At 42.4% G+C, this 24,327-nt stretch overlaps 1 protein-coding gene across 2 annotated transcripts; it reads right to left on the bottom strand.

Moving 5' to 3' along the window:
- Positions 1 to 1,938: 1,938 nt before the first annotated feature.
- Positions 1,939 to 15,233, bottom strand: LOC139389406 (aquaporin-3-like). 2 transcript variants are annotated; one of them, XM_071136142.1, is made up of 7 exons: positions 15,031 to 15,217; positions 11,201 to 11,324; positions 8,397 to 8,523; positions 8,072 to 8,209; positions 7,805 to 7,920; positions 7,482 to 7,699; positions 1,939 to 7,211 (listed from the first exon to the last, which is right to left on the bottom strand). In XM_071136142.1, the coding sequence occupies exons 2-7, from the start codon at positions 11,210 to 11,212 to the stop codon at positions 7,022 to 7,024; spliced, it is 801 nt and encodes a 266-aa protein (XP_070992243.1). In that variant the 5' UTR covers positions 11,213 to 11,324; positions 15,031 to 15,217; the 3' UTR covers positions 1,939 to 7,021. The 2 variants fall into 2 exon arrangements, with proteins under 2 accessions (XP_070992243.1, XP_070992242.1); XM_071136141.1 differs by lacking the exon at positions 11,201 to 11,324 and having other exon boundaries at positions 15,031 to 15,233.
- Positions 15,234 to 24,327: the final 9,094 nt, after the last annotated feature.

Raw genomic sequence — 24,327 nt, 5'->3', positions numbered from 1 at the left:
ATGTGTGTGTGTGTTTGCTGCTCTACTCAAACAGCATTAACAGAGGAAGAAATACATCAGGCGTATTGTCCTTATTCCATACCTGTGCACCACACAGCAGGACCCAACAAACACAAAACATATCACAGATGTAAGATGGAAATGTAAAAGTGAATTTGATCATCTTTGTATCCGTTGTCTCATTAGCCACTTATTCCGCTTTCCTCTTATTCTATATCATTTATTTACAGGTTGCTGTTTGTTTTATTTACCGGATTCACCAACACTAAAATGTAACAGCATAGATCCCATTCTGCAATAACACACTTTGTGTCTTTGTAGGTCAACAAGAAGCAGGGGAGAAATCCAAGTATGAGCCAGACTTTAAAATTAATTTGATCGTTTGAGAGCAACACTTGTGGTATTGTAGGGACACACGGCCTGCTCTACAGAACATCTACAGCACCCGGTGTCACAGCAAGGCTGAGAAGATCATCAAGGACCTCAGCCACCCGAGCCACGGCCTGTTCACCCCGCTAGCATCTAGGAGGCGGAGACAGTACAGATGCATCAAAGCTGTGACCGAGAGACTGAAAAACAGTTTCTATCTCCAGGCCATCAGACTGTTAAATAGTCACCACTAGTCGGCCTCCGCCCTGAGCTTAGTCACTGTTACTAGCCGGCTACCACCCATTACTCTACCCTGCACCTTAGGGACTGCTGCCCCATGTATTAAAGACTGAATAATGTTCACAGACTGTTTTACCCATTTCATATGTATATACTGTATTCTAGTCAAGGCTCATCCTATAGTATATCTATATCTTTTCTATTCCTATAATGTACATTCTCAGCATCATAAACATTCCGGACTCTGACAATGCTCGTTCTGAAATTTCTTCATTTGCATTTTGGGGATTTATGGGTATTGTTTGGTATTACTGCCCAGTTGGAGCTAGAATCATAATAATTTCCCTGCATCTGCGATAACATCACCAGATGACCTGTGCGTATCTGCTTCTGCTCAGACCTGTAGCATTTTATGAGTTATACCATGATTCTGACCTGTTGCCAAGCCAAAACCTCAATCATACAAATTCAGGGGGATTATATTCTTCTCCCCAGTACTTTTCGTTATCCAATAACCTCATCGATACATCAGCAAGGTGTATACTACGGTTTAGTGCCACTTCTATGGAAAACTTGAGCTCAGTTGGAATGTAGTAAAGAGTTAACAGGAACCATGTCATCTTCCGTTGCCCTTTGGGAAAGCATATGTCTGTAATATCTGTATTCAGATCAGTTTAGGACAGATGATGGAAGTGCCTTTACGAATGAAGTGCAGGGTATAACCAGTCCCTTTACTGTTACGGATATTTGGGATACAAGTTGCAGTAAGAAGGAACTGGTGGTTGACTTACTGGGTTTGACACAGCAAACTACAGTTTTCACTCAATTGAAATGAAGTTGAAATGAATGGATGTTCATAGAATAGTGTTATACTTCTAGACAATGAAGAAACACGGGACGTCGGGTGAGTTTAGACAAAAAGCAACAACATTTATCTGCCACGCAGCAGAGTGAGCAGACAGTCATGTGTGAGTACCCGATGTCAGAAAGGAGAAGAAGAAGAGAACAGGACAAGACATTACCTACATTACCTCCCATTACCTACATTTACATGATAAAAATTACTTTACTATAATGACAGTAAAAAAAATATCCCTGGACCAACTAACAAAATACAAATGGCCTTACAACACAGGCATTTAGCACCATAGAGTGACACACAAGGCACAGATTCTCCAGTTGAAAACCAAGAGCCAGATGAAGAGTTACAGGTCATGTGTTTTCTGCTTTCAGAGGACAGAATTCAACAGTTTGACCACAAACTGATTGACTGTAAAAATAGTACATGTAGAGTGCCACATGAAACTACAAAAAACAGTACACATAAAGTTGTCACACGGCAATGGTTTTATTGACATGTCTTAATACTGCAAATATTCACGAGCAAGAAATGCTGGCAATCAAACCCAATGAACTCAATTGTATTCATATGTTGGGAAAGCCATCAGGTTTGGCTGATGAAGGAACGGAACAGAGTGGTAATCACCTCTCTGACCCATGAGATGTCAAAGGGCTGTGTCGCCATGAAACAATCAAAGGAGATATATATATATACACATATACACACACACACACACACACACACACACACACACACACAGGGCTGGGTAGATTACTTTCTAAATGTAATCCGTTCCAGTTACTAGTTACCTGTCCAAAATTGTAATCAGTAACGTAACTTTTTGATTACCCAAAGTCAGTAATGCAATCTGATTACATTCTGTTACTTTTAGATTACTTTCCCCTTAAGAGGCATTAGAAGAAGACAAAATGTATGTTACCAATTGAATGACATCTATTGCAGGATAAATCAATGTTAAAGTTTACCTAGCTGGCCATATAAGGATGTTACATTTTACTTTATGGGTTGGTTGTGTGGGCTTCTTCTAACCCAGCACTTTCTACTACATATAATATAAATTATGCCAAATAAATGTTATACCACTTGGAAATATGGAAGTATAGATTAGCCAAATTGTTTTACCTGAGCATGACCCCAAAACTAAGGATTTATTAGCCAACCCTACTCTGTTGTCATGAAGGACTGATTGGGCTCATTGATTCGAGTTGAAAAAGAAATGTGCACTCATGGAATGGCATGCTTTGAGCACTACTGAAAAGTGCTATTTACATGTGAAAAATGAATGCCATATGCTGCTGCATTTGCTATAGGCCTTTTGTTTACCTTTTATTTGGTGACACTTTGATATCTTGATAATTTGCAGCTGTTTAAAACCTGTTGCGACTCTAGGGGGAGTATTTTTATTTTTGAACGGGATATTTTGTCAAGACAAGATGCTAGAATATGCATATAATTGACAGCTTAGGATAGAAAACACTCTAACGTTTCCAAGACTGTAAAGATATTGTCTGTGAGTATAACAGAACTGATGTTGCAGGCGAAAGCCTGAGAAGAATCCAATCCGGAAGTGCCCCATATTTTAAAAGCGCTGCGTTCCAATGAATCCCTATTGAGCTGTGAATGTGCTATCAAACAGATTACTCTTTCTACGTATTCCCCAAGGTGTCTACAGCATTGTGACATAGTTTTACGCATTTATGTTGAAGAATAGCTGTAGGCGGCTACATTGCGTAAGTGGTCAGTGGTCACCTGATGCCCCCAGAGAGATTCTCCGTAAAATACAGAGGTAGCCATTACTCCAATCGGTCCTACTGAAAAACTAATTGTCCCGATGGATATATTATCGAATAGATATTTGAAAAACACCTTGAGGATTGATTATAAACAACGTTTGCCATGTTTCTGTCGATATTATGGAGCTAATTTGGAATATTTTTCGCCGTTTTGTGACTGCAATTACCGGGCGATTTCTCAGCCAGACGTGAAGAACAAACGGAGCTATTTCGCCTGCAAAAATAATATTTTTGGAAAAAAGGAACATTTGCCATCTAACTGGGAGTCTCATGAGTGAAAACATCCGAAGCTCATCAAAGGTAAACGATTTGATTGCTTTTCTGATTTCCGTGACCAAGTTACCTGCTGCTAGCTGGACAAAATGCTATGCTAGGCTATCGATACACTTAATGCTCTTAGCTTTGGCAGTAAAGCATATTTTGAAAATCAAAACATCTGAGATGACAGGGTGATTAACAAAAGGCTGTGTCTCAATATATTTAATTTGTGATTTTCATGAATAGGAATATTTTCTAGGGATATTTATGTCCGTTGTGTTATGCTAATTAGTGTCAGGCGATGATTACGCTCCCGCATGTGGGATGGGGAGTCAGTAGAGGATTTATTAAAGGGCAAATCCACAGATGAAACAATAACAAAACGGTCAGCCCGCCTCTGTTTTGGTAAAAAGATGAGGGATGGGCCTGGAGAATTATAACCACTCTCAGATGAAGAGACAGAGCTATTGATGAAAGGACTGGCCATCCATTATATAAAAAGTATAGTTTTAACCATGTTACAAACATTGGAGTAAAACAAGCTTATGTTTTGGGTTCTCATAGAGTGTGACAGTTTAACTAAGCTCATGAGGCATTTATAAGTTATATTCTTCAAGTATCAATGGATATATATATATATATATATACAGTACCAGTCAAAAGTTTGGACACACCTACTCATTCAAGGATTTTTCTTTATTTTTACTATTTCTACATTGTAGAATAATAATAAGGCATCAAAACTATGAAAAAAGACACACGGATGATCAGTAACATACAGGCAGCTCAGAAAAAGGCTTTGTTTAAAATGTAATCTGCCACCTTATGATAATATCATGATATTTGTGTATCAATTATGATGCCATGATATATACCACATGTATTGAGGATGTGTGTTATGATCCCATGTACTGTGTTGCAATTTGGATGTAATATTCTAGTCATGTTAGTGCAGTGCATTGAGATGTGTGATTGACAACAGTCAGAATGACACCCTCGTTAAAAGGATAATTGGACAGGTAAAAGGTAAAGAGGTATGCAGAAAACACACACACACACACACACACACACACACACACACACAGTACCAGTCAAAAGTTTGGACACAGCTACTCATTCAAGGGTTTTTCTTTATTTTTACTATTTTCTACATTGTAGAATTATAGTGAAGACATCAAAACTATGAAATAACACCTATGGAATCATGTAGTAACCAAAAAAGTGTTTAACAAATCAAAATATATTTTATATATTTGAGATTATTCAAAGTAGCCACCCTTTGTGTTGATGACAGCTTTGCACATGCTTGGCATTCTCTCAACTAGCTTCACCTGGAATGCTTTTCCAACAGTCTTGAAGGAGTTCCCACATATGCTGGTGGGGATGCCATCTCTTACTTTAGGGCGTCCTTTGGGTTGATGTTGGTCAGTTTGACTCTCTCCTCTTGGCTCTTCCTGTCGCGAACCTCTCCCTCCTGATGGAAGCCAACCATCAGCTGATAGACCACCACACCAATGATGGCGTCCAGGAACGAGGCAAAGATGAGCACCAGGAACCAGCACTTATTTGAGCTGTTCTTGCCGTAATATGGACTTGGCCTTTCACCAAATAGGGCTATCTTCTGTATACCACTCCTACCTTGTCACAACACAACTGATTGGCTCAAGCACATTAAGAAGGAGAGAAATTCCACAAATTCACTTTTAACAAGAAACACATGTTAATTTCAATGCATTCCATGTGACTACCTAATGAAGCTGGTTGAGAGAATGCCAAACGTGTGCAAAGCTGTCATCAAGGCAAATGGTGGCTACTTTGAAGAATCTCAAATATATTTTGATTTGTTTAACACTTTTTTGGTTACTACATGATTCCATATGTGTTATTTCATAGTTTTGATGTCTTCATTATTATTTTACAATGTAGAAAATAGTAAAAATAAAGAAAAACCCTTGAATGAGTAGGTGTGTCCAAACTTTTGACTGGTACATTTACAGTTTTTGGGGGTCCCTTACATGTAACCGATGACATGTAATCCGTTACTCCCCAACCCTGTATATATACACACATATTCCGGACACCGACATTGCTCAATCTAATATTTATATATTTCTTAATTCCATTATTTTACTTTTAGAGTTGTGTGTATTATTAGAGATTACTGCACTGTTGGAACTATGAACACAAGCATTTCGCTACACCCACAATAACATCTGCTAAACAACATTTTTCAAACACCTGACACAGTTTTTTCCTGCAATCTAGAGGCATAATCATTATGCCTAATTCTATGTAAAAATATATTATAAAAAAATATGTATATTGTTCTACATAGGTTATTTAAGTATACCTCTTTACCTGTTCAATTAGCATTTTAATGAATGATGCTCATTGATTCCTTAGAACTTTTATGCCTTAGGAGTTTAGTACAACTGCCACACTGGTATATAGTATTATAACCCTAAAGACTAGCAACCTTGTCGGCAGGCATGCCAGCTAAGATAGACAAGCTACTCTAACTTGATTGATAGCCTGAAATGGCTTGGTAGCTAGTTATGGGGCTGGGAGGAGATTGGGAACCTTTCTAGCTGGCTAGCTAAAGCAAGTTAATAAAATTGCTATGTGGCTAGTATTACAGAGATGAATTAATTCATCAAGAAGGAATCAATAGGCTACATAGCTTGATCAAATTCATTTATAATCAAGTCCTGCCCCTCACCTGCCGCTGAAATCAAATCTGTGTGTGTCATTCAACATTCCCCTCTCCTCCTCCACTGACGATACTGTCTGCAGACACGAGAGTATATAGCATCCTGCCAAGCATATCTTTGCGCCATGGTGCACCTTGGAAGCAAACGCTTACTAGGGAGAAACCCACTGACAGATCTTTTTATGAATAATTCTGATAAAACGTGGGCTTAAAAATGAAGTTTAGTAATTCATAAAAAATAAAGTATAAAAATCGTATGGCATGAGGCCTCTGGTTGACATTGAAATTCATGGACTCACTAAAACGTACACATTTAATTTGATCGGGACACATGTACTATCTGTCCACAGCATATAAATACAACGGAATCATTAAAACGCTATGTTAGTATAAAACATCAAATACGGTCCAAACAGAAGAGATAAAGACACTAGGCTATAAACTTTGATTATTTCCAAACATTTTGAATTAATATAATTCTGTGTTTGAGTGTTTACTTCCTCCCCTCTTACTTAAGGACACTATGCAGCTACAATGTAAGACAAAGGACGCCTAGAGATAGATATACTGTGGCAACATTATAGAGAAGGATTGAGGTCCATAATGTGTGTGCGTACTGTAGTTGTCTCCTTACAGACTAACAGACACACAGCTGTCAGAGTTAAAAGTGAAAAGGGACCCACCGGCCCCCAAGGAGACCATACTGTACCCCACTGAGGCTGAGTTTAGGGGTATAGGATGCTGGTAGTGGTAGTGGTGGAGAATGGAGGATGCTGGAGGTTTTGAGGCTCATAACATCTCTTCCTTTAGGACGTCCTTTGAGTTGATGTTGGTCAGTTTAACTCTCTCATCCTGGCTCTTCCTGTCACGAACCTCTCCCTCCTGATGAAAGCCAACCATCAGCTGATAGACCACCACACCAATGATGGCGCCCAGGAATGGGGCGAAGATGGGCACCAGGAACCAGCACTTGTTGGCACTGAGAGAAAGAGAGCGAGAGAGTGAGAGAGAGACATATCCAAGAAGTTGTGCGAGAGAGAAGATTCTTTCTTAATCTTTGCCTCCTCTGCATTTACCCATTTGATCCATCGTCACCATCTCCCATTTTGTTTCATCGTTATATCAATAATGCACAAACCTCTAACCAGGAAATGGACACCGAGTGGTAGAATACATGTGAAGAGGGCAGAGAGGTGAAGAGAGAACCAGATGCATGCAGAGAGTGAAAGAGGATTGTGGGAGGACTCACGTGAAGACCTCGGTGCCCCAGCCTGCCAGAGCGGTAAAGAGGCGTGGCCCCAGGTCCCTGGCAGGGTTGACAGCGTAGCCAGAGTTGAAGCCCATGGACAGGCCGATGACCAGCACCACAAAGCCCACCGTGAAGGCCTCCAGGCCCTGGGGAATGGGATTGTTATGGGGGTCCACGATGGCCAGGATACAGACGATCAATGCTGCAGTGCCAATCGTCTGGGATAGAGATACCCCATTAGCATGGAGAACTCCGAATATACTAGTAGTTCTAATTCCTGATCCAACCAGTTTGGGGGTTGTATGTGGAAGAACGGGGCTTACCTGGTCGAAGAAGCCGTTGACCAATGTGAGATGTTTGCCAGGGTAGGTGGCGAAGATGCCAGCGGTGGCGTTGGGCCCGGTAACAATGAGTTCTCCAGCATAGTTCAACAGAGCGTCTGAGAGGAGAACACACACACATTATGATATAACATCAACTGTAACGATGTGTTACGCTATACACAGATTCAACCTTAAGTTAAGACTTTTCAAAGAGTTGACTCCGACAGATGCTTTCCTGTCCATTCGTGGACAGTTCCGAGGACTCACCATAGTACAGACCAAAGATGATCCCGGAGCCCAGGAAAGCTCCCAGTGTCTGGAAGACGAAGTAGACTGGAAACTTTCTCCAGCGATCTCTCCCAAGCAGGCAGAGGGCAAAGGTTACTGCCGGATTGAGATGGCCTCCTAGGAAAAAACACATGTTGACTGATTGTTAACATTAAAGCGGGACAGACATTTAGGATCACGACTTAGAGACATGACTCAGCCTTGGAATAACTCATGGTAACAAATCCGCTCAAGGAGAACCTCTACACCTAAACATGTTGGTGTGTTAATTCATGTGCATGTATTGCTGATATGAGGTTTGTACCTGATACCTGGCCACAGACCAGGATCCCTAGGGTGGCAGCGAAGCCGAAAGCAAAGTTGACAGTTAGGAACATGCCATGAGATCCTCCACTAAGCACCAGTTGAGCCACTGCACCACAACCAAACATCTGTCAAGAGAGGGAAGAAGCAAAAATAAATAACATGGGTACCAACAAACAATGATCATCAACATTGCCTGTAAAAAAAGATTGTAAAGACTGCATATGAGGAGCATTCAGTGTGTTTAAAGCCAGAGCAGAGCCAAACATTCACTCATTGCTATGTAAACACACATACAGTTAACGTACAGTGCCTTGCAAAAGTATCATCCCTCTTGGAGTTTTTTCCTATTTTGTTGCATTAGAACCTGTAATTTAAATTGATTTTTATTTGGATTTTGTGTAATGGACATACACAAAACAGTCCCTATTGGTGAAGTAAAAAATTGAAAAATAATTTGTTTCAATTAATATTATTGTTTTTTAAATGGAAAAGTGGTGCGTGTATATGTCTTCACCCACTTTGCTATGAAGCCCTTCAGTAAGATCTGGTGCATCCAATTACCTTCAGAAGTCACATAATTAGTTAAATAAAGTCCACCTGTGTGCAATCTAAGTGTCACATGATCTCAGTATATATGCACCTGTTCTGAAAGGCCCCAGAGTCTGCAACACCACTAAGCAAGTGGCACCACCAAGCAAGCGGTACCATGAAGACCAGGGAGCTCTCCAAACAGGTCAGGGACAAAGTTGTGGAGAAGTACAGATCAGGGTTGGGTTATAAAAAAATATCAGAAACTTTGAACATCCCACGGAGCACCATAAAATTGAAAGAATATGGCACCACAACACCTGCCAAGAGAGGGAAAAACTCACAGACCTGGCAAGGAGGGCATTAATCAGAGGGCAACAAAGAGACCAAAGATAACCCTGAAGGAGCTGCAAAGCTCCACAGTGGACATTGGAGTATCTGTCCATAGGACCACTTTAAGTCATACACTCCACAGAGCTGGGCTTTAGAGTGTCCAGAAAAAAAGCCATTGCTTAAAGAAAAAAAATAAGCAAACACGTTTGGTCTTTGCCAAAAGGCATGTGGGAGAATCCCCAAATATATGGAAGAAGGTACTCTGGTCAGATGAGACTAATGTTGAGCTTTTTGGCCATTAAGGAAAACGTTAGTCTGGCGCAAACCCAACACCTCTCATCACCCCGAGAACACCACAGTGAAGCGTGGTGGTGGCAGCCTCATGCTGTGGGGATGTTTTTCATTGTCAGGGACTGGGAAACTGGTCAGCATTGAAAAAAAATGATAGATGGTGCTAAATACAGGGAAATTCTTGAGCGAAACCCGTTTCAGTCTTCCAGAGATTTGAGACTTGGGCTGAGGTTCACCTTCCAGCAGGACAATGACTCTAAGCATACTGCTAAAGCAACACTCGAGTGGTTTAAGGGGAAACATTTAAATGTCTTTGAATGGCCTAGTCAAAGCCCAGACCTCAATCCAATTGAGAATCTGTGATATGACTTAAAGATTGCTGTACATCAGCAGAACCCATCCAACTTGAAGGAGCTGGAGTAGTTTTGCCTCGAAGAAATGGGCAAAAATCCCAGTGGCTAGTTTTGTCTTATTTCTTGTTTGTTTCACAATAAACAAATATTTTGCATCTTCAAAGTGGTCGGCATGTTGTGTAAATCAAATGATACAACCCCCCCCCCCCAAAAAAAATCTCTTAATTCCTGGTTGTAAGGCAACAAAATAGGAAAAATGCCAAGGGGGGTGAATACTTTCGCAAGCCACTCTAGAGGTCACTCGAGGCTTTGTCAGTATACATGTTACACAAATGGATATCCTAGATTTACTACTTTTCATCCCTGAAGGTATGTGCAGGTCAGAAAGGGGATACGATCATAATCAGTGAAACTGGTCGCCATGATGATTTAAATGGGCTCTATTGTGTATTAACAGGTATGAGGGGAGGAAATTGTGAAATTGTCGTCCGTGTTGACATTTGATGGTCCCAGGCCAAATGATGGCCATTTTTCAGAGACCGATGTATCTGATAAAAACAAGTGTACTACATATTTCCGCCCTGAAATGAATATGCTGGCAGGAAACTATAGAAGCTATAGAGGTGCCAAGGTGGTCATACCGCATTGTGGGTTTGCATGCCGACTTGTATATATGTGCACGTGTGTGTCCATTACTATGGGGATAACAGTAGTGTGTGGCATGTGCTGAAACAGCCTGTCGCAAGGCCCCCTGAAGCAGATGCATTGCTCTCAGACCACAGGGCACATTGGTTGAGATGAGCTGCAAGGAACTGTCGTCTCGACAGAAGGCTTAGCATCTAGTGGGTGGTTTAACATCGCTGGGGTCAATGTAAACTCTGGCTCCTGATTAGCCCCGCGGGCCTCATGCTTCCGATTGGCTGGAAAAATACAACATCTTCAGAGGGGCCCATCTTTAGTTAGACATTAAGTTAAATGTCAAAGGGATCTTAATGTCAGAAGCATCTGATAACATGTCAGTATGGAGCCAAATGCCAACTGAATTAGCCTGATCAAATTCCACCAAAAGGTTATTCACTAAGATTCATGACGCCGTAAGAAATGACTTTAAAAGACGGCATCTAACAGGATAACAACCTAAATTAAATCACAGCTCTCTAAGTGGCCTGGTGGTGATAGCGGCAGCACGTCATGACAGCATTACGCCATGACATTACATGAATACATTGCACACTTACTCCCCCAGACTGTCAGGCAGTTCATGCTGTGTCCTCATTCTGAGTGTCTACCGATACACCTGGTCACTCATGCGTTCCCTTTTAGTGAACAGCAATGGAGGGAGGGAAGAAGTCACAGGGAGAGGAAATTCCAGGGTAGCTTTTGATGCCGCCAGTCTTTTCCAACATCCAGATACATTAAAACTGTTATTGGGACAAAAGGAAATGAAGAGTGAAGTGTGTGAATAAAATACTGTGTGAAGAAGTCGTCAAACTTTTCCCAGTGGAGCATCACTCCTAGTAACATGGTATGGAAAGTCATGATTTGGGGTGGTAAGCCATGGTTTCGTGTGGCAGCATGTGGTGTCTCATCCCTTCAATTTAAGCAAAGAATAGCACACAATGACTCTTTCATATAAAGAGAAAGCTTATTGCTGTTGTTTTCTCCCCCCCTTATCTCTTCGGTTTATGTAAGGACTGCATTGTTCCCTGGATGGTGCACATGCACACCATCGCTGGGGCCAGAAGGACATGTGTCCAACCACCTGTCACACAAAGGTGACAAGGTTAGTCCACTGGGAACAGTCGTCAGTTCAACTTTTAGTTTTGATTAACATTTGGTTAAGTTGTCAACTCAGGTGAATTCAACACGAAATCAACAACTAATGTCACCATGACATTGGATTTAGGTTCAAAGTTGTGTGAAAAAGCAACTTTAAAAAAAAATGTACGTTACTTTTTGTAAATCCAAATCCTGCCATTGCTGAGATCTGTTCTCCATATGCAGGGTTATAGCTCTGTGCATGACAAACACACACGTACATAAACACACCCTGCTCATTCCTTCGCCTCCCTTTACCTGAGTATCAGTCGAGAGCGCCTGTCTGTTCACGCAGTCATTACATTACTCAGTCATTAGTATATCTTGACGACAGGTGACGTCTATATATGTCCTGGAGGGCGTGAATATATTTGGCATGTTCAGGTTTCACCCATTGCGCTGTTGCTGTCACTCCCAATACTGCAGTCCATGTTTGACATAGCACTTATTAAATAGACATGCCACACCTGCTACTAGTGCCTTAGACATAGACGTAACAGGTTTAATACACAGTGCTTTTCCATCCATGCTCCTGCTGGAGATTTACATCATTGTTCAATTAGCAGTGCAACGCCTGTCTACGTCCATTAACAATCTTATAATAAAAATGCAAGGCCATTTCTAGATGGACGTCGATGGTAGAGGTCCTGTCGCAGCGTGAGAGAATGTACTGCAATAACATTAGGCAATGAAGAAACGCTTTGTAAAACAGGTGTGAGAGAGCCTGTGACAGTGAGTAAGACTGAGTCATCTCCCTAACAACTCTTTTCTCTCTGAGCAAAGAAAGTGAAACTTAACTGCCTAAAAAGCCTGCAGGTTGTCGGCTACACTGGCTGTATTATCTGGTAGGTGCTTAAAGTACTACTATCCATTTTCTTAAGTGGCCATTTACTGCTAGAGCAAGATAACAACAAAAAATGGCAGGGTTGTTTAGTTTTTCTTGTTTGTTTATTTAACATGGCGGATGGCTAAGGTCTGTCAGTAACCGAGGGAAGATTGTATCTGTCAGTTCCATTAAAGCCAATTTAAAGCTCTACACACTGACCCTCAACACTGGTGGGGGGGGGGGGTGCTTAGCCCTCTCCTGTACTCTCCTGTACTCCCTTTTCACCCACGACTGCGTGGCCACGCATGACTCCAACACCATCACGATGACACGACGGTGGTAGCACGACAGCGATGAGACAGCCTACAGGGAGGTCAGAGACAACAATCTCTCCCTCAACATCAGCAAGACCAATGAGCTGAACGTGGAGTACAGGAAACAGGAGGGGGCTCTGCCTCTTCCTCTAAGTAGTCAGGCATATCTCAGTTCTTTCGTTTATTATCTCTCCCTAACAAACAAGGTTCTAATGTCCAAACAATGGGGCGTAGCTAGCTAAAAGTGATGCTAGTAAAGACACTCCCCCTGGGGCAGGAAATAGACTTGGATTGATTACCAGGTGTGAACAAAACTGAACAGTAAACATAGAAGTTATCAAAATGTGACTTTTATTGCAGAAATAACTACAGTCTCGAAGGGAATTAAACACGGTCAGGTTCTTTGTGAGTATTTGTTAACGTTTTGGCTTGCGGGTGCAGCTTTGCTAACATCGGTCTGTCTTATTACATTCATGAAATCTGACGATGCTAATATGCTAACTCCAGGTTGTAGCCAGAAGTAAATAATGGATTATTGTGGATTCTGTCACCATGGACCTTAAGACATGAATTACCCCTTTGACATGGACCACACACACCTGCACAGTCTTGAAGAGTGCCTCTTCCTCCTGAAGAGATTTGACATGGGACATCAGATCCTCAAGAAGTTCTACAGCTGCACCATTGAGAGCATCTTGACAGGTTGCATCACCGCCTGGTATGGCAACGGCACCACCCTTGACCGCAAGGCTCTACAAAGGGTGGTGCGGATGGCCCAATACATCACTAGGGCCGAGCTCTCTGCCATCCAGGACCTTTAGACCAGGCGGTGTCTAAGAAAGGTCCAGAAAATTGCCAAAGACTTAATCATATCACAATCAACTTTTACCAGTTGAATGTAAATGATAGGAGACCGTTTGTGCTACTGTAAGGTCCTTCATACTAAATATTTTCGGTTCCAGGTGCGTAGGAATCAAAATGAGAATACCGGAAGAGATCGAGACCCGCATGTTGCAGGAATAATTCAAAAGCTGAGGCTAAAAATACATTCAAATAAAGATGTTTATTTGAACATCATGTTGCCAAAATGTTTATAGTGTAAGTCCAACATGCTTGGAGACAGCTTCTATCAAGCAATTAGACTGTTGAAGAGCTAATCAATGGCTACCCGTACTATCTGTATGGCCTATCTGCACTGGCCATATCCACAGAAAGGAGAAAAGCTCAGGTAAAAAGTTAGAGGAAACCCCGGGAAAATCATCTGAAAACGTAACTTTTTTTATATATTTTTTTTCACTTTGAAAATGTAGGGTAGGTTGTGTTTATCGCAAGAGAAAATAAAATCTAATTTTTTTTCCCCCTTTTTAAACTTCATTTTAAGGCAGAAAAATGTGAAAGACTATTTCCTTAGGGACTGTAAACATTGCACACCCCTCAAATACGACTGCAGGAGAGCACGGGTTTGCAAGGTGAATCCTGGATCATTATGCAGAGTAAAGATCATGTGTCCATGTTCTCGTCAACAAGAGCAATCATATTTTCATACACACTCAAGGAGTGTAATTTATAGGTGCCTATGAGGCTCACATTCCCGACCCCAGAGAACTTGCAAAGGCTAGCAGTGCAAAGGCTAGCAGTGCAAAGGCTAGCAGTGCAAAGGCTAGCAGTGCAAAGGCTAGCACAAGCTGTAAAGCCATGCTGAACGTATCTAATGGGGTTAAGAACGTAGAGTACGTTCACTCCACATCTAGCTTGAAATATTGCCGATGGAGCAACCCAATTAGATCCTTTGGTATAACTCAAATGGTTGTTACGTTGTCAAGGAGGATGGTCACGTGTTTATGATCAGAGGAACACCGGTTCGAGACCGGTGTGGGGCCATGGAGGAAGATCTATTGTGAGCAGCTCACTAACGTTGGTTTCACTTACCAGTATCCATCACTCTCACATCTAGGCATAACAACAATAGTTGATACACAGGTTCTTGTTAATCCAGTAGTATTTTGTCTGCAGGTTTGAATACGCACAAACTAATATTTCTTGTGGCAACGAATCATCACAGTGAAACGTGCAATCTACTCATCTGAGAAAGACTTGAGTGAGGATAACTTGAACATCGATATGGTAAATTAGGATGTAAGTGAGGTGAAAAGATGGCAGAGCTCTTACCACCAGGATGAGGGTACCCAGACACTCTGCCATGGCCTGGCGCAGCAGCAAGTTACGGATCTGGAAAGTCTGTGCCAGCTTGTCCATGAATATCTTCTGTTTTCCCATGGTTCAGTGCTGCTCAGCTAACCTCCTGTATTATGACTGGGTGACAGCGGGTAGGTAGGTCCTACTGTGTGTGTGTGTGATGGCTAATGCAGTGGCCTCCTCTTATAGGACCTGGACCTCCTGTGGTTCCTGCCAAAGCCAGCCCCCACGAGCCCTCCCTACTCTCTCGCTCTTACTCACTCTCCCTCTTCTCCCTTCCTCCGTCTCTCTCTCTCTTTCTCTCGTAACTCCCACATCCTCTGATCTTTCTCACTGATTCAAACTCAAACACACCCTCTCTCTGTCTGTCTCTCACTCTCTTCTCCTTTTCGTCCATCCTGTTTTATTCCTCTCTACCTGAAACTTTATCACCATGTATTTTTGCTGCTTTGTCTGGTTTGAATAGAGGAGGGAGTCATTATATCCCCTTAACTGCTCAAAAGGTTTGCTTCTAACATTAATAACATTTAGTCTATTCTGTTGAGGCACTGGAGTACATTGCATTCCACTTGACTCTGACAGTACAGATAGCATTCACTTCTTGCTCAAACATGATCTACCTTCATGTTTTGTTCTGTTATCCGCTATATCCCAACATTGTATTTTATATTGCAACCAGTGTTGGGGAAGATACTCTGAAAATATAGTTTACCAAGCTATCAATGACTTCACACTGGAATAAGTAAACTTCACTAAAGTTACCTTTAAGAGTAATTATTAAGAAAAAGATAAGTGAAGTTACTTAGAGAAAGTAGTTCACGATGCACAAACTACTTTGTCAAAAATCATCATATCTAAATCTGAAATGTCATAGACTACAAATTGCAAGAACAGATCACTCTGGAGTCAGATGTTAACAGAATGTTAGTTTAGCCAATTAAAGACAAAAAGTGAGAATTAGGCACACAAAAAGTGTTTCAAGTAAGAATTAGGCAGGTCTGATATCAAAAAAGAAGACATTCTTGCCTACTTCACCAATATTTTGTTTTTGCAAAAAAAAGTAGTGTGTGCTTCCAGTAGTTAGCTACATCACTACATGGAAAAAAAAGTGATTAACTACTGAAAACAATACCAAGACTACCACCACGCTACTGTAAAATGTAAATACATTTGTCGTTGAACTAAATGTAGTTCACAACTCCCCAACACTGATTGCAACACGATATAACATTTTGATGTGAAGTAGCAAAGCACACAGTGTGAAAGTAGTCTACTTAAATCAAGACTTCCCTAATATTAGAGGGTCTGCTCGCCTGAGTTGTGATACCTCATTATAAGCTGTAGACCATACCATTTACCACCACAAACAACTGATGCTGGCATTAAGACCACACTCAACAAGCTATATAGGGCCATAAGCAAACAAGAAAATGCTTACCCAGAGGCGGCACTCCTAGTGGCCAGTGATTTTAACGCAATAAAACTGAATTCTGTCTTACCTAATTTCTACCAGCATGTAACCCGTGCAACTAGAAGCAAACATTTTTTTTTGCACCTTTTACTCCACACACAGAGATGCCTACAAAGCTCTCCCTACCCCTCCATTTGGTAAATCTGACCACAACTCTATCCCCGATTCCTGTTTACAAGCAAAAAACTCAAACAAGAAGTACCTGTGAAATGCTCAATACGGAAGTGGCCGGAGGGAGTGGATGCTATGCTACAGGACTCTTTAACTAGCACAGACTGGAATATGTTCCGGGGTTCATCCGACGGCATAAAAGAGTTTATCACATCAGTCACCGGCTTCATTAATAGGTGCATGGTCCCCACAGTGACATACGTACATATCCCAACCAGAAGCCATGGATTACAGCCAAAATTTGCACTGAGCTAAGGGCTAGAGCTGCCGCTATCAAGGAGCGGGACACTAATCCAGACGCGTATAAGAAATCCTGTTACGCCCGCCGATGAACCATTAAACAGGTAAAGTGTCAATACAGGACTAAGACTGAATCCTACACTGGCTCTGGTGCTGGTCAGATGTGGTAGGGCTTGCAAACTAGGATGGATTACAAAAGAAAACCCAGCCGCTAGCTGCCCAGTGATGCGAGCCTACCAGACAAGCTAAATGCCTTCTATGCTCGCTTCAAGGCAAGCAACACAGAATGATGCATTAGAGTACCAGCTGTTCCGGACGACTGTGTGATTACACTCTCCATAGCCAATGTGAGTAAGACCTTTAAACAGGTTAACATTCACAAGGTCGCAGGGCCAGAAGGATTACCAGGACAAGTCATTTGAGCATGCGCCGACCAGCTGGCAAGTTTCTAACCAGACATTTTCAACCTTTCCCTGACCCAGTCTGGAATATCCACGTTTCAAACAGAACCTAGTCCCTGTGCCCAAGAACGCCAAGGTAACCTGTCAAGATGACTATCGCCCCATAGCACTCACATGTATAGCCATGAAATGCTTTGAAAGGCTGGTCATGGCTCACAACACCATCATCCCAGACAGCCTCAACCCAACTTTAATTTGCATACCGCCCCAACAGTTCAACAGATGATGCAATCTCTATTTCACTTCACACTGCTATTTTCCCACCTGGACAAAAGCAACACCGACATGAGAATGCTGTTCATTGACTACAGCTCAACATTCAACACCATAGTGCCCTCCAAGCTCATCACTAACTTAAGGACCCTGGGACTGAACACCTCCCTCTACAACTGAATCCTGGACTTCCTGACGGGCCACCCTGGAGGTGGTGAGGGTAGGCAACAACAAATCCACCATGCTGACCCTCAACACGGCTGCCCCTCAGACCTGATCACAGACAACGATGAGAAAGCCTATAGAGAGTAGGTCAGAGATCTGGCAGTGTGGTGCCAAGACAACAACCTCTACCTCAACAAGACAAAAGAGCTGATAGTAGACTTTAGGAAATGGAGGGCCAAGCACGTCCTCATTCACATTGACGGGACTGTAGTGGAGCAGGTTGAGAACTTAAAAGTTCCTTGGTGTCCACATCAATAAGGACCCATCATGCTCCAAACACACCAACACAATCGGGAAGAAGGCACGACAACACCTCTTCCCTCTCAGGAGGCTGAAAAGATTTGGCATGGGCCCTCAGATCCTCAAAACGTTATACAGCTGAGAGCATCTTGACCGGCTGCATCACTATGGCAACTGCTTCAGTGGATTGTGTGTGTGCACCGGTACATCACTAGGGCCGAGCTCCATGCCATCCCAGGACCTCTATACCAGTCGGTATTGGATAAAAATTGTCAAAGACTCTAACCTCCCAAGTCATAGATTGTTCTCCCTGCGGTACCAAAAAGGCACCTGAACAGCTTCTGCATCCAAGCCATAAGACTGATGAACAGTTGATCGAGTGGCTACCCAGACTATTTGCATTGACCGCTTTTGTTGTTGTACTGACTCTCTTGCACTATGCACACTCACTGGAGTCTACGCACACAGACAGTACATATGCTCAAACACACACACACGCTGATGACAAACACATAGACTATAAACAGAGCAGCATTGTGTCTATCCTGATTGCCTAGTCACTTTTACCCTGGTATTACCTCGTACCCCTGCACATTGACACAGTACCGGTACTCCTTGTATATCGCCTCGTTACTATTATTTTATTGTGTTACTATTTCTTTTTTTATTTAGCAAATTGTTCTTACTTTTTAAGTCTGCATTGTTACAAAAGGACTCGTATTTCACAGTAAAGTCTACAACTGTTGTATTCGGTGCATGTGACCTTGATTTGATATATAATTCATTCATACAGACAAGGCTACTCCTCCATCTCTCCCCGAGTGACATTCAGGAAAGTTCTTACCCTAATTTGGCCTGATAATCAAACGCCTATTTTTCCAAACACTGTCATGAGATACTGTAGCACAAAAATGTTGCACAATCCGTAAACAATTGCATTATGTTTTACGAAAACACATTTCACAAAAATGTCACCTATTCCAAAACTGGATGTATGGCCACGTGAGGAACTGCAGGTGAGTAGTTTGCGTAGCCTACTCTGAATGACTGAGTAAACTGGTTAACGTAAACAGTTAGAATCCAAAACACACGCACGCAAAAATACTCACCTTACTAGGGTAGAATTTACCATAAGACCAATACATCTCATAAAACTCCATCTCAACCTTAACAGCTGTGAAGCTTTTGCATTGACAGTGCAAAACTATAGAGTTCCTCACCTTGACTACACACAGACAAGTGCTAGACCAGCTCCTTCTAAGAGGCTATAGGAGGGTTGGTGAACCTGAGATCGAGCGTGTCTGTGTGTCATTCCTCACATGGCCTTACATCCACTTTTGGAATAGGTGACATTTTTGTGAAACATGTTTTCGTAATGCAATCGCTTACAGACTGATGATGGAAATAGCCTCTTAGGAGCTGGTTCACTACCCACCCTGATCAAGCCTTTTTGGACAACACTACACTTCAGCAGGTCTCACATCTCATCACTACTTCAGCATCCCATAGATGGGCTCATTTTCCCCCAAAGTATTTGTTCAATTAAGGGACAAATCAAATCGATTTATATAGCCCTTCGTACATCAGCTGATATCTCAAAGTGCTGTACAGAAACCCAGCCTAAAACCCCAAACAGCAAGCAATGCAGGTGTAGAAGCACGGTGGCTAGGAAAACCTCCCTAGAAAGGCCAAAACCTAGGAAGAAACCTAGAGAGGAACCAGGCTATGTGGGGTGGCCAGTCCTCTTCTGGCTGTGCCGGGTGGAGATTATAACAGAATAATGTTCATAAATGACCAGCATGGTCAAATAATAATAATCACAGGCAGAACAGTTGAAACTGGAGCAGCAGCACGGCCAGGTGGACTGGGGACAGCAAGGAGTCATCATGTCAGGTAGTCCTGAGGCATGGTCCTAGGGCTCAGGTCCTCCGAGAGAGAGAAAGAAAGAGAGAAAGAGAGAATTAGAGAGAGCATACTTAAATTCACACAGGACACCGGATAGGACAGGAGAAGTGCTCCAGATATAACAACCTGACTCTAGCCCCCCGACACAAACTACTGCAGCATAAATACTGGAGGCTGAGACAGGAGGGGTCAGGAGACATTCAGTGCAGATCTAACATTCTAAGTGTTTCTGTCGACAAAACTACATAAATCACTGATGAATAGTGAAAAACAAAAACAAATGGGAAAATATGCAACAGTCAAAACAAAATCAAGTTATCACATTAAAACGGGAGTTCAAACTTCAGTCACAGCTGGTTAGGCAAGCAGTTGTGGGGACACAATAAATAAAGTAAAAGGACAAGACTGTTGAAAAAGTTGAACCAGGCAACCAGATAATTCCCAATGTGCGAGGAGTCACGATTTGAGCAGGAAATCCTGTAATGATTAAATAGCTAACAACATTGGGCGAGTACAAAATAAGTCCGGACAATTATCTGTCCATTGTGACATGATTATGTGGGAGATGGACACAATGGAGCTTGATTAGGTATAACACGTCGCCTCTCCTTGGAATTTCCTCAACATCTAGTCAGTATGTCAACACATTTTTTATTTTTATACATGCATCCATGGTGATTGTCGCTTTTCAACGTCTGTGTACAGTGTGGTGACCAAATTAATATCCCCCGCGGGATAATGAAGTTGAGTGAGCTAAACTGAACATAGCACTAGCAGGAATCCCAATCACAAGGAGCTTATTCCAAAGAAAGTTTTGAGATGAAAATACATTTAGCAGGCATACATGGAGGGGTCATTGCCAGTTCAAAAAATGCCATGCTTAAATGCTCAATTGAAATGTGAAAATGATAAACACATTTATATTTTCATATTAGTGCACATGATTCATGCCACAATGAAATTGCAATGTTAAAATAAAAATTGATAATTACAAATGGTAAATAAATTGGCGAAAGGTTAACAGAAAACGGTAATTGCTATGTGCAAAGTGAAATGGAGTGTGTGTTTTCATTTTCCAACCGCCCAATTGAGCATTTTCTCTTTTCATTTTCAAACTGTATGCAAATTGCTTCCTGGAGGCGTGAACCAGGAGAGCAACATGACACCACAATGCAGTGATATCCTAGCCATGTCACACACTATGCCCATTGATATTAGACTAGTGTAACTGATGGGGTTTGAACCTGGTGTCCTGTACACCAGAAGAACATCTTAGCCTGCTAAACCAACTCTTAGGTAATTTAGCCTGGGGAGCCAATGCTTTTTTTCTGGTCTCAGGCAGAAACTCAACACTAGGCAAAGTTACTCATCACATCTTTGTGGTCACCGAACAACTTCTTTCTGGTTAGTTAGTCACATAATGAGTAATCTTACCTGATACCTGAAGAGTTGCTTTGGCTATGTCTCATACCTGAAGAGTTGCATTGGCTATAGCCACTGGGCACAGTTCAATGTGTAGTTTTGTTTACATTCGGTTGAATTGGCAACTAGAGAGAACTCAACATGAAAAAAAAAAAAAAATCACCCTTTCATTGGATTTAGGTTAAAGTTGGGTGAAATACAGAATTCCCTTACATTGATGACTTTTTGCAAATCCAATCTGTTTCTCACTTTGATTCAACATCACATTTTTATTTCAAAATTACGTGGAAAAAACATTGATTCAACCAGTTTTTGCCCAGAGGGTGGGCTTTGGTTTAGCGGGCTTATGTGCTCTTCTGATGTGCAGAAGACCCTTGTTCGAACCGTCACTCATATTTATGCTGTGGCTCAGATGGGTCAATGTGAAGAGGTCAAAGGATGGTGAATTGTAACGGAGGAGGTTCAGTTAACACACATGTATGAGTAGGCCTTACCTAAGACCTGAAGAGTTGCTTTGGCTCCCAGAGTCAATGCCTAGGCTTCGGTTTAGCAGGCCTATGCTTTTCTGGTGCGCAGGAGACCTGGGCTCGTACCCTGTGTTGGTTACACTAGTCTAAAAATCTATGTACAGAGCACAGGTTGTTGGCACCTGATTTGGGGAGGTGGGCTCATGGTAATAGCTAGAGCAGAATTGGTGGAATGGTATCAAATACATGGTTTCCATGCGATTGATACCAATTCCCTCTGTTCCAGCTATTGTTATGAGTCGTCCTCCCCTGGTACAGAAAGCCTGGCATGGCTAGGATGTACTAATACAGGAGAATGTACTACATGGTGTTTCTCTCCTGATTCGACAACAATGTATGTCAATAAGTCATTGTTTTAGTCAAAGTATGATATATTTGGAGGTCATGCAAATCTGTGTAAATGCGGTGTCTTTTCCTATGATATACAAACGCTACCAAAAGGTTGCACCGTGTAGAAAACTGCATATCAGCCATCTTTCAATAGTTATCCATCTTACTGGAGCTTATTCTTATCCGGAATCATCCATGTTAAATGTAGATGTATTTAAAAACATATTCTATTCTTATTTACAATAAAATAATCTGAAACGTAACCAAAATAAACAGCAAATGCAACCAAAGTGTAGTCACAAGCTTAGCAGTAATAACAAGTAATCTAACTAACAATTCCAAAACTACTGTCTTGTACACAGTGTAAGGGGATAAAGAATATGTACATAAGGATATATGAATGAGTGATGGTACAGAGCAGCATAGGCAAGATACAGTAGATGGTATCGGGTACAGTATGTACAAATGAGATGAGTATGTAAACAAAGTGGCATAGTATAGTATAAAGTGGCTAGTGATACATGTATTACATAAGGATACCGTCGATGATATAGAGTACAGTATATACGTATGCGTATGAGATGAATAATGTAGGGTAAGTAACATTTATATAAGGTAGCATTGTTTAAAGTGGCTAGTGATATATTTACATCATTTCCCATCAATTCCCATTATTAAAGTGGCTGGAGTTGAGTCAGTGTCCGTGTGTTGGCAGCAGCCACTCAGTGTTAGTGGTGGCTGTTTAACAGTCTGATGGCCTTGAGATAGAAGCTGTTTTTCAGTCTCTCGGTCCCAGCTTTGATGCACCTGTACTGACCTCGCCTTCTGGATGATAGCGGGGTGAACAGGCAGTGGCTCGGGTGGTTGATGTCCTTGATGATCTTTATGGCCTTCCTGTGACATCGGGTGGTGTAGGTGTCCTGGAGGGCAGGTAGTTTGCCCCCGGTGATGCGTTGTGCAGACCTCACTACCCTCTGGAGAGCCTTACGGTTGAGGGCGGTGCAGTTGCCATACCAGGCGGTGATACAGCCCGCCAGGATGCTCTCGATTGTGCATCTGTAGAAGTTTGTGAGTGCTTTTGGTGACAAGCCGAATTTCTTCAGCCTCCTGAGGTTGAAGAGGCGCTGCTGCGCCTTCTTCACGATGCTGTCTGTGTGAGTGGACCAATTCAGTTTGTCTGTGATGTGTATGCCGAGGAACTTAAAACTTGCTACCCTCTCCACTACTGTTCCATCGATGTGGATAGGGGGGTGTTCCCTCTGCTGTTTCCTGAAGTCCACAATCATCTCCTTAGTTTTGTTGACGTTGAGTGTGAGGTTGTTTTCCTGACACCACACTCCGAGGGCCCTCACCTCCTCCCTGTAGGCCGTCTCATCGTTGTTGGTAATCAAGCCTACCACTGTTGTGTCGTCCGCAAACTTGATGATTGAGTTGGAGGCGTGCGTGGCCACGCAGTCGTGGGTGAACAGGGAGTACAGGAGAGGGCTCAGAACGCAACCTTGTGGGGCCCCAGTGTTGAGGATCAGCGGGGAGGAGATGTTGTTGCCTACCCTCACCACCTGGGGGCGGCCCGTCAGGAAGTCCAGTACCCAGTTGCACAGGGCGGGGTCGAGACCCAGGGTCTCGAGCTTGATGACGAGCTTGGAGGGTACTATGGTGTTGAATGCCGAGCTGTAGTCGATGAACAGCATTCTCACATAGGTATTCCTCTTGTCCAGATGGGTTAGGGCAGTGTGCAGTGTGGTTGAGATTGCATCGTCTGTGGACCTATTTGGGCGGTAAGCAAATTGGAGTGGGTCTAGGGTGTCAGGTAGGGTGGAGGTGATATGGTCCTTGACTAGTCTCTCAAAGCACTTCATGATGACGGATGTGAGTGCTACGGGGCGGTAGTCATTTAGCTCAGTTACCTTAGCTTTCTTGGGAACAGGAACAATGGTGGCCCTCTTGAAGCATGTGGGAACAGCAGACTGGTATAGGGATTGATTGAATATGTCCGTAAACACACCGGCCAGCTGGTCTGCGCATGCTCTGAGAGCGCGGCTGGGGATGCCATCTGGGCCTGCAG

This window comes from Oncorhynchus clarkii, chromosome 30 (genome assembly GCF_045791955.1).
Source record: "Oncorhynchus clarkii lewisi isolate Uvic-CL-2024 chromosome 30, UVic_Ocla_1.0, whole genome shotgun sequence".
Taxonomy (NCBI): domain Eukaryota; kingdom Metazoa; phylum Chordata; class Actinopteri; order Salmoniformes; family Salmonidae; genus Oncorhynchus; species Oncorhynchus clarkii.
The sequence above is the reverse complement of the archived record's forward strand: the minus strand, read 5'-3'. Positions and strand labels throughout refer to the sequence as shown.

Bases quoted from the DNA above. Each gene is read 5' to 3' on its own strand.
- LOC139389406 (XM_071136141.1), bottom strand. From the start codon at position 15,138: ATGGGAAAACAGAAGATATTCATGGACAAGCTGGCACAGACTTTCCAG. The intron at 8,210-8,396 runs GTACAAACCTCA...GTTTTTTCCTAG, and splicing joins GGTCTGTGGCCAGGTATCAG to GAGGCCATCTCAATCCGGCA. The intron at 7,921-8,071 runs GTGAGTCCTCGG...TTCTCCTCTCAG, and splicing joins CATCTTTGGTCTGTACTATG to ACGCTCTGTTGAACTATGCT.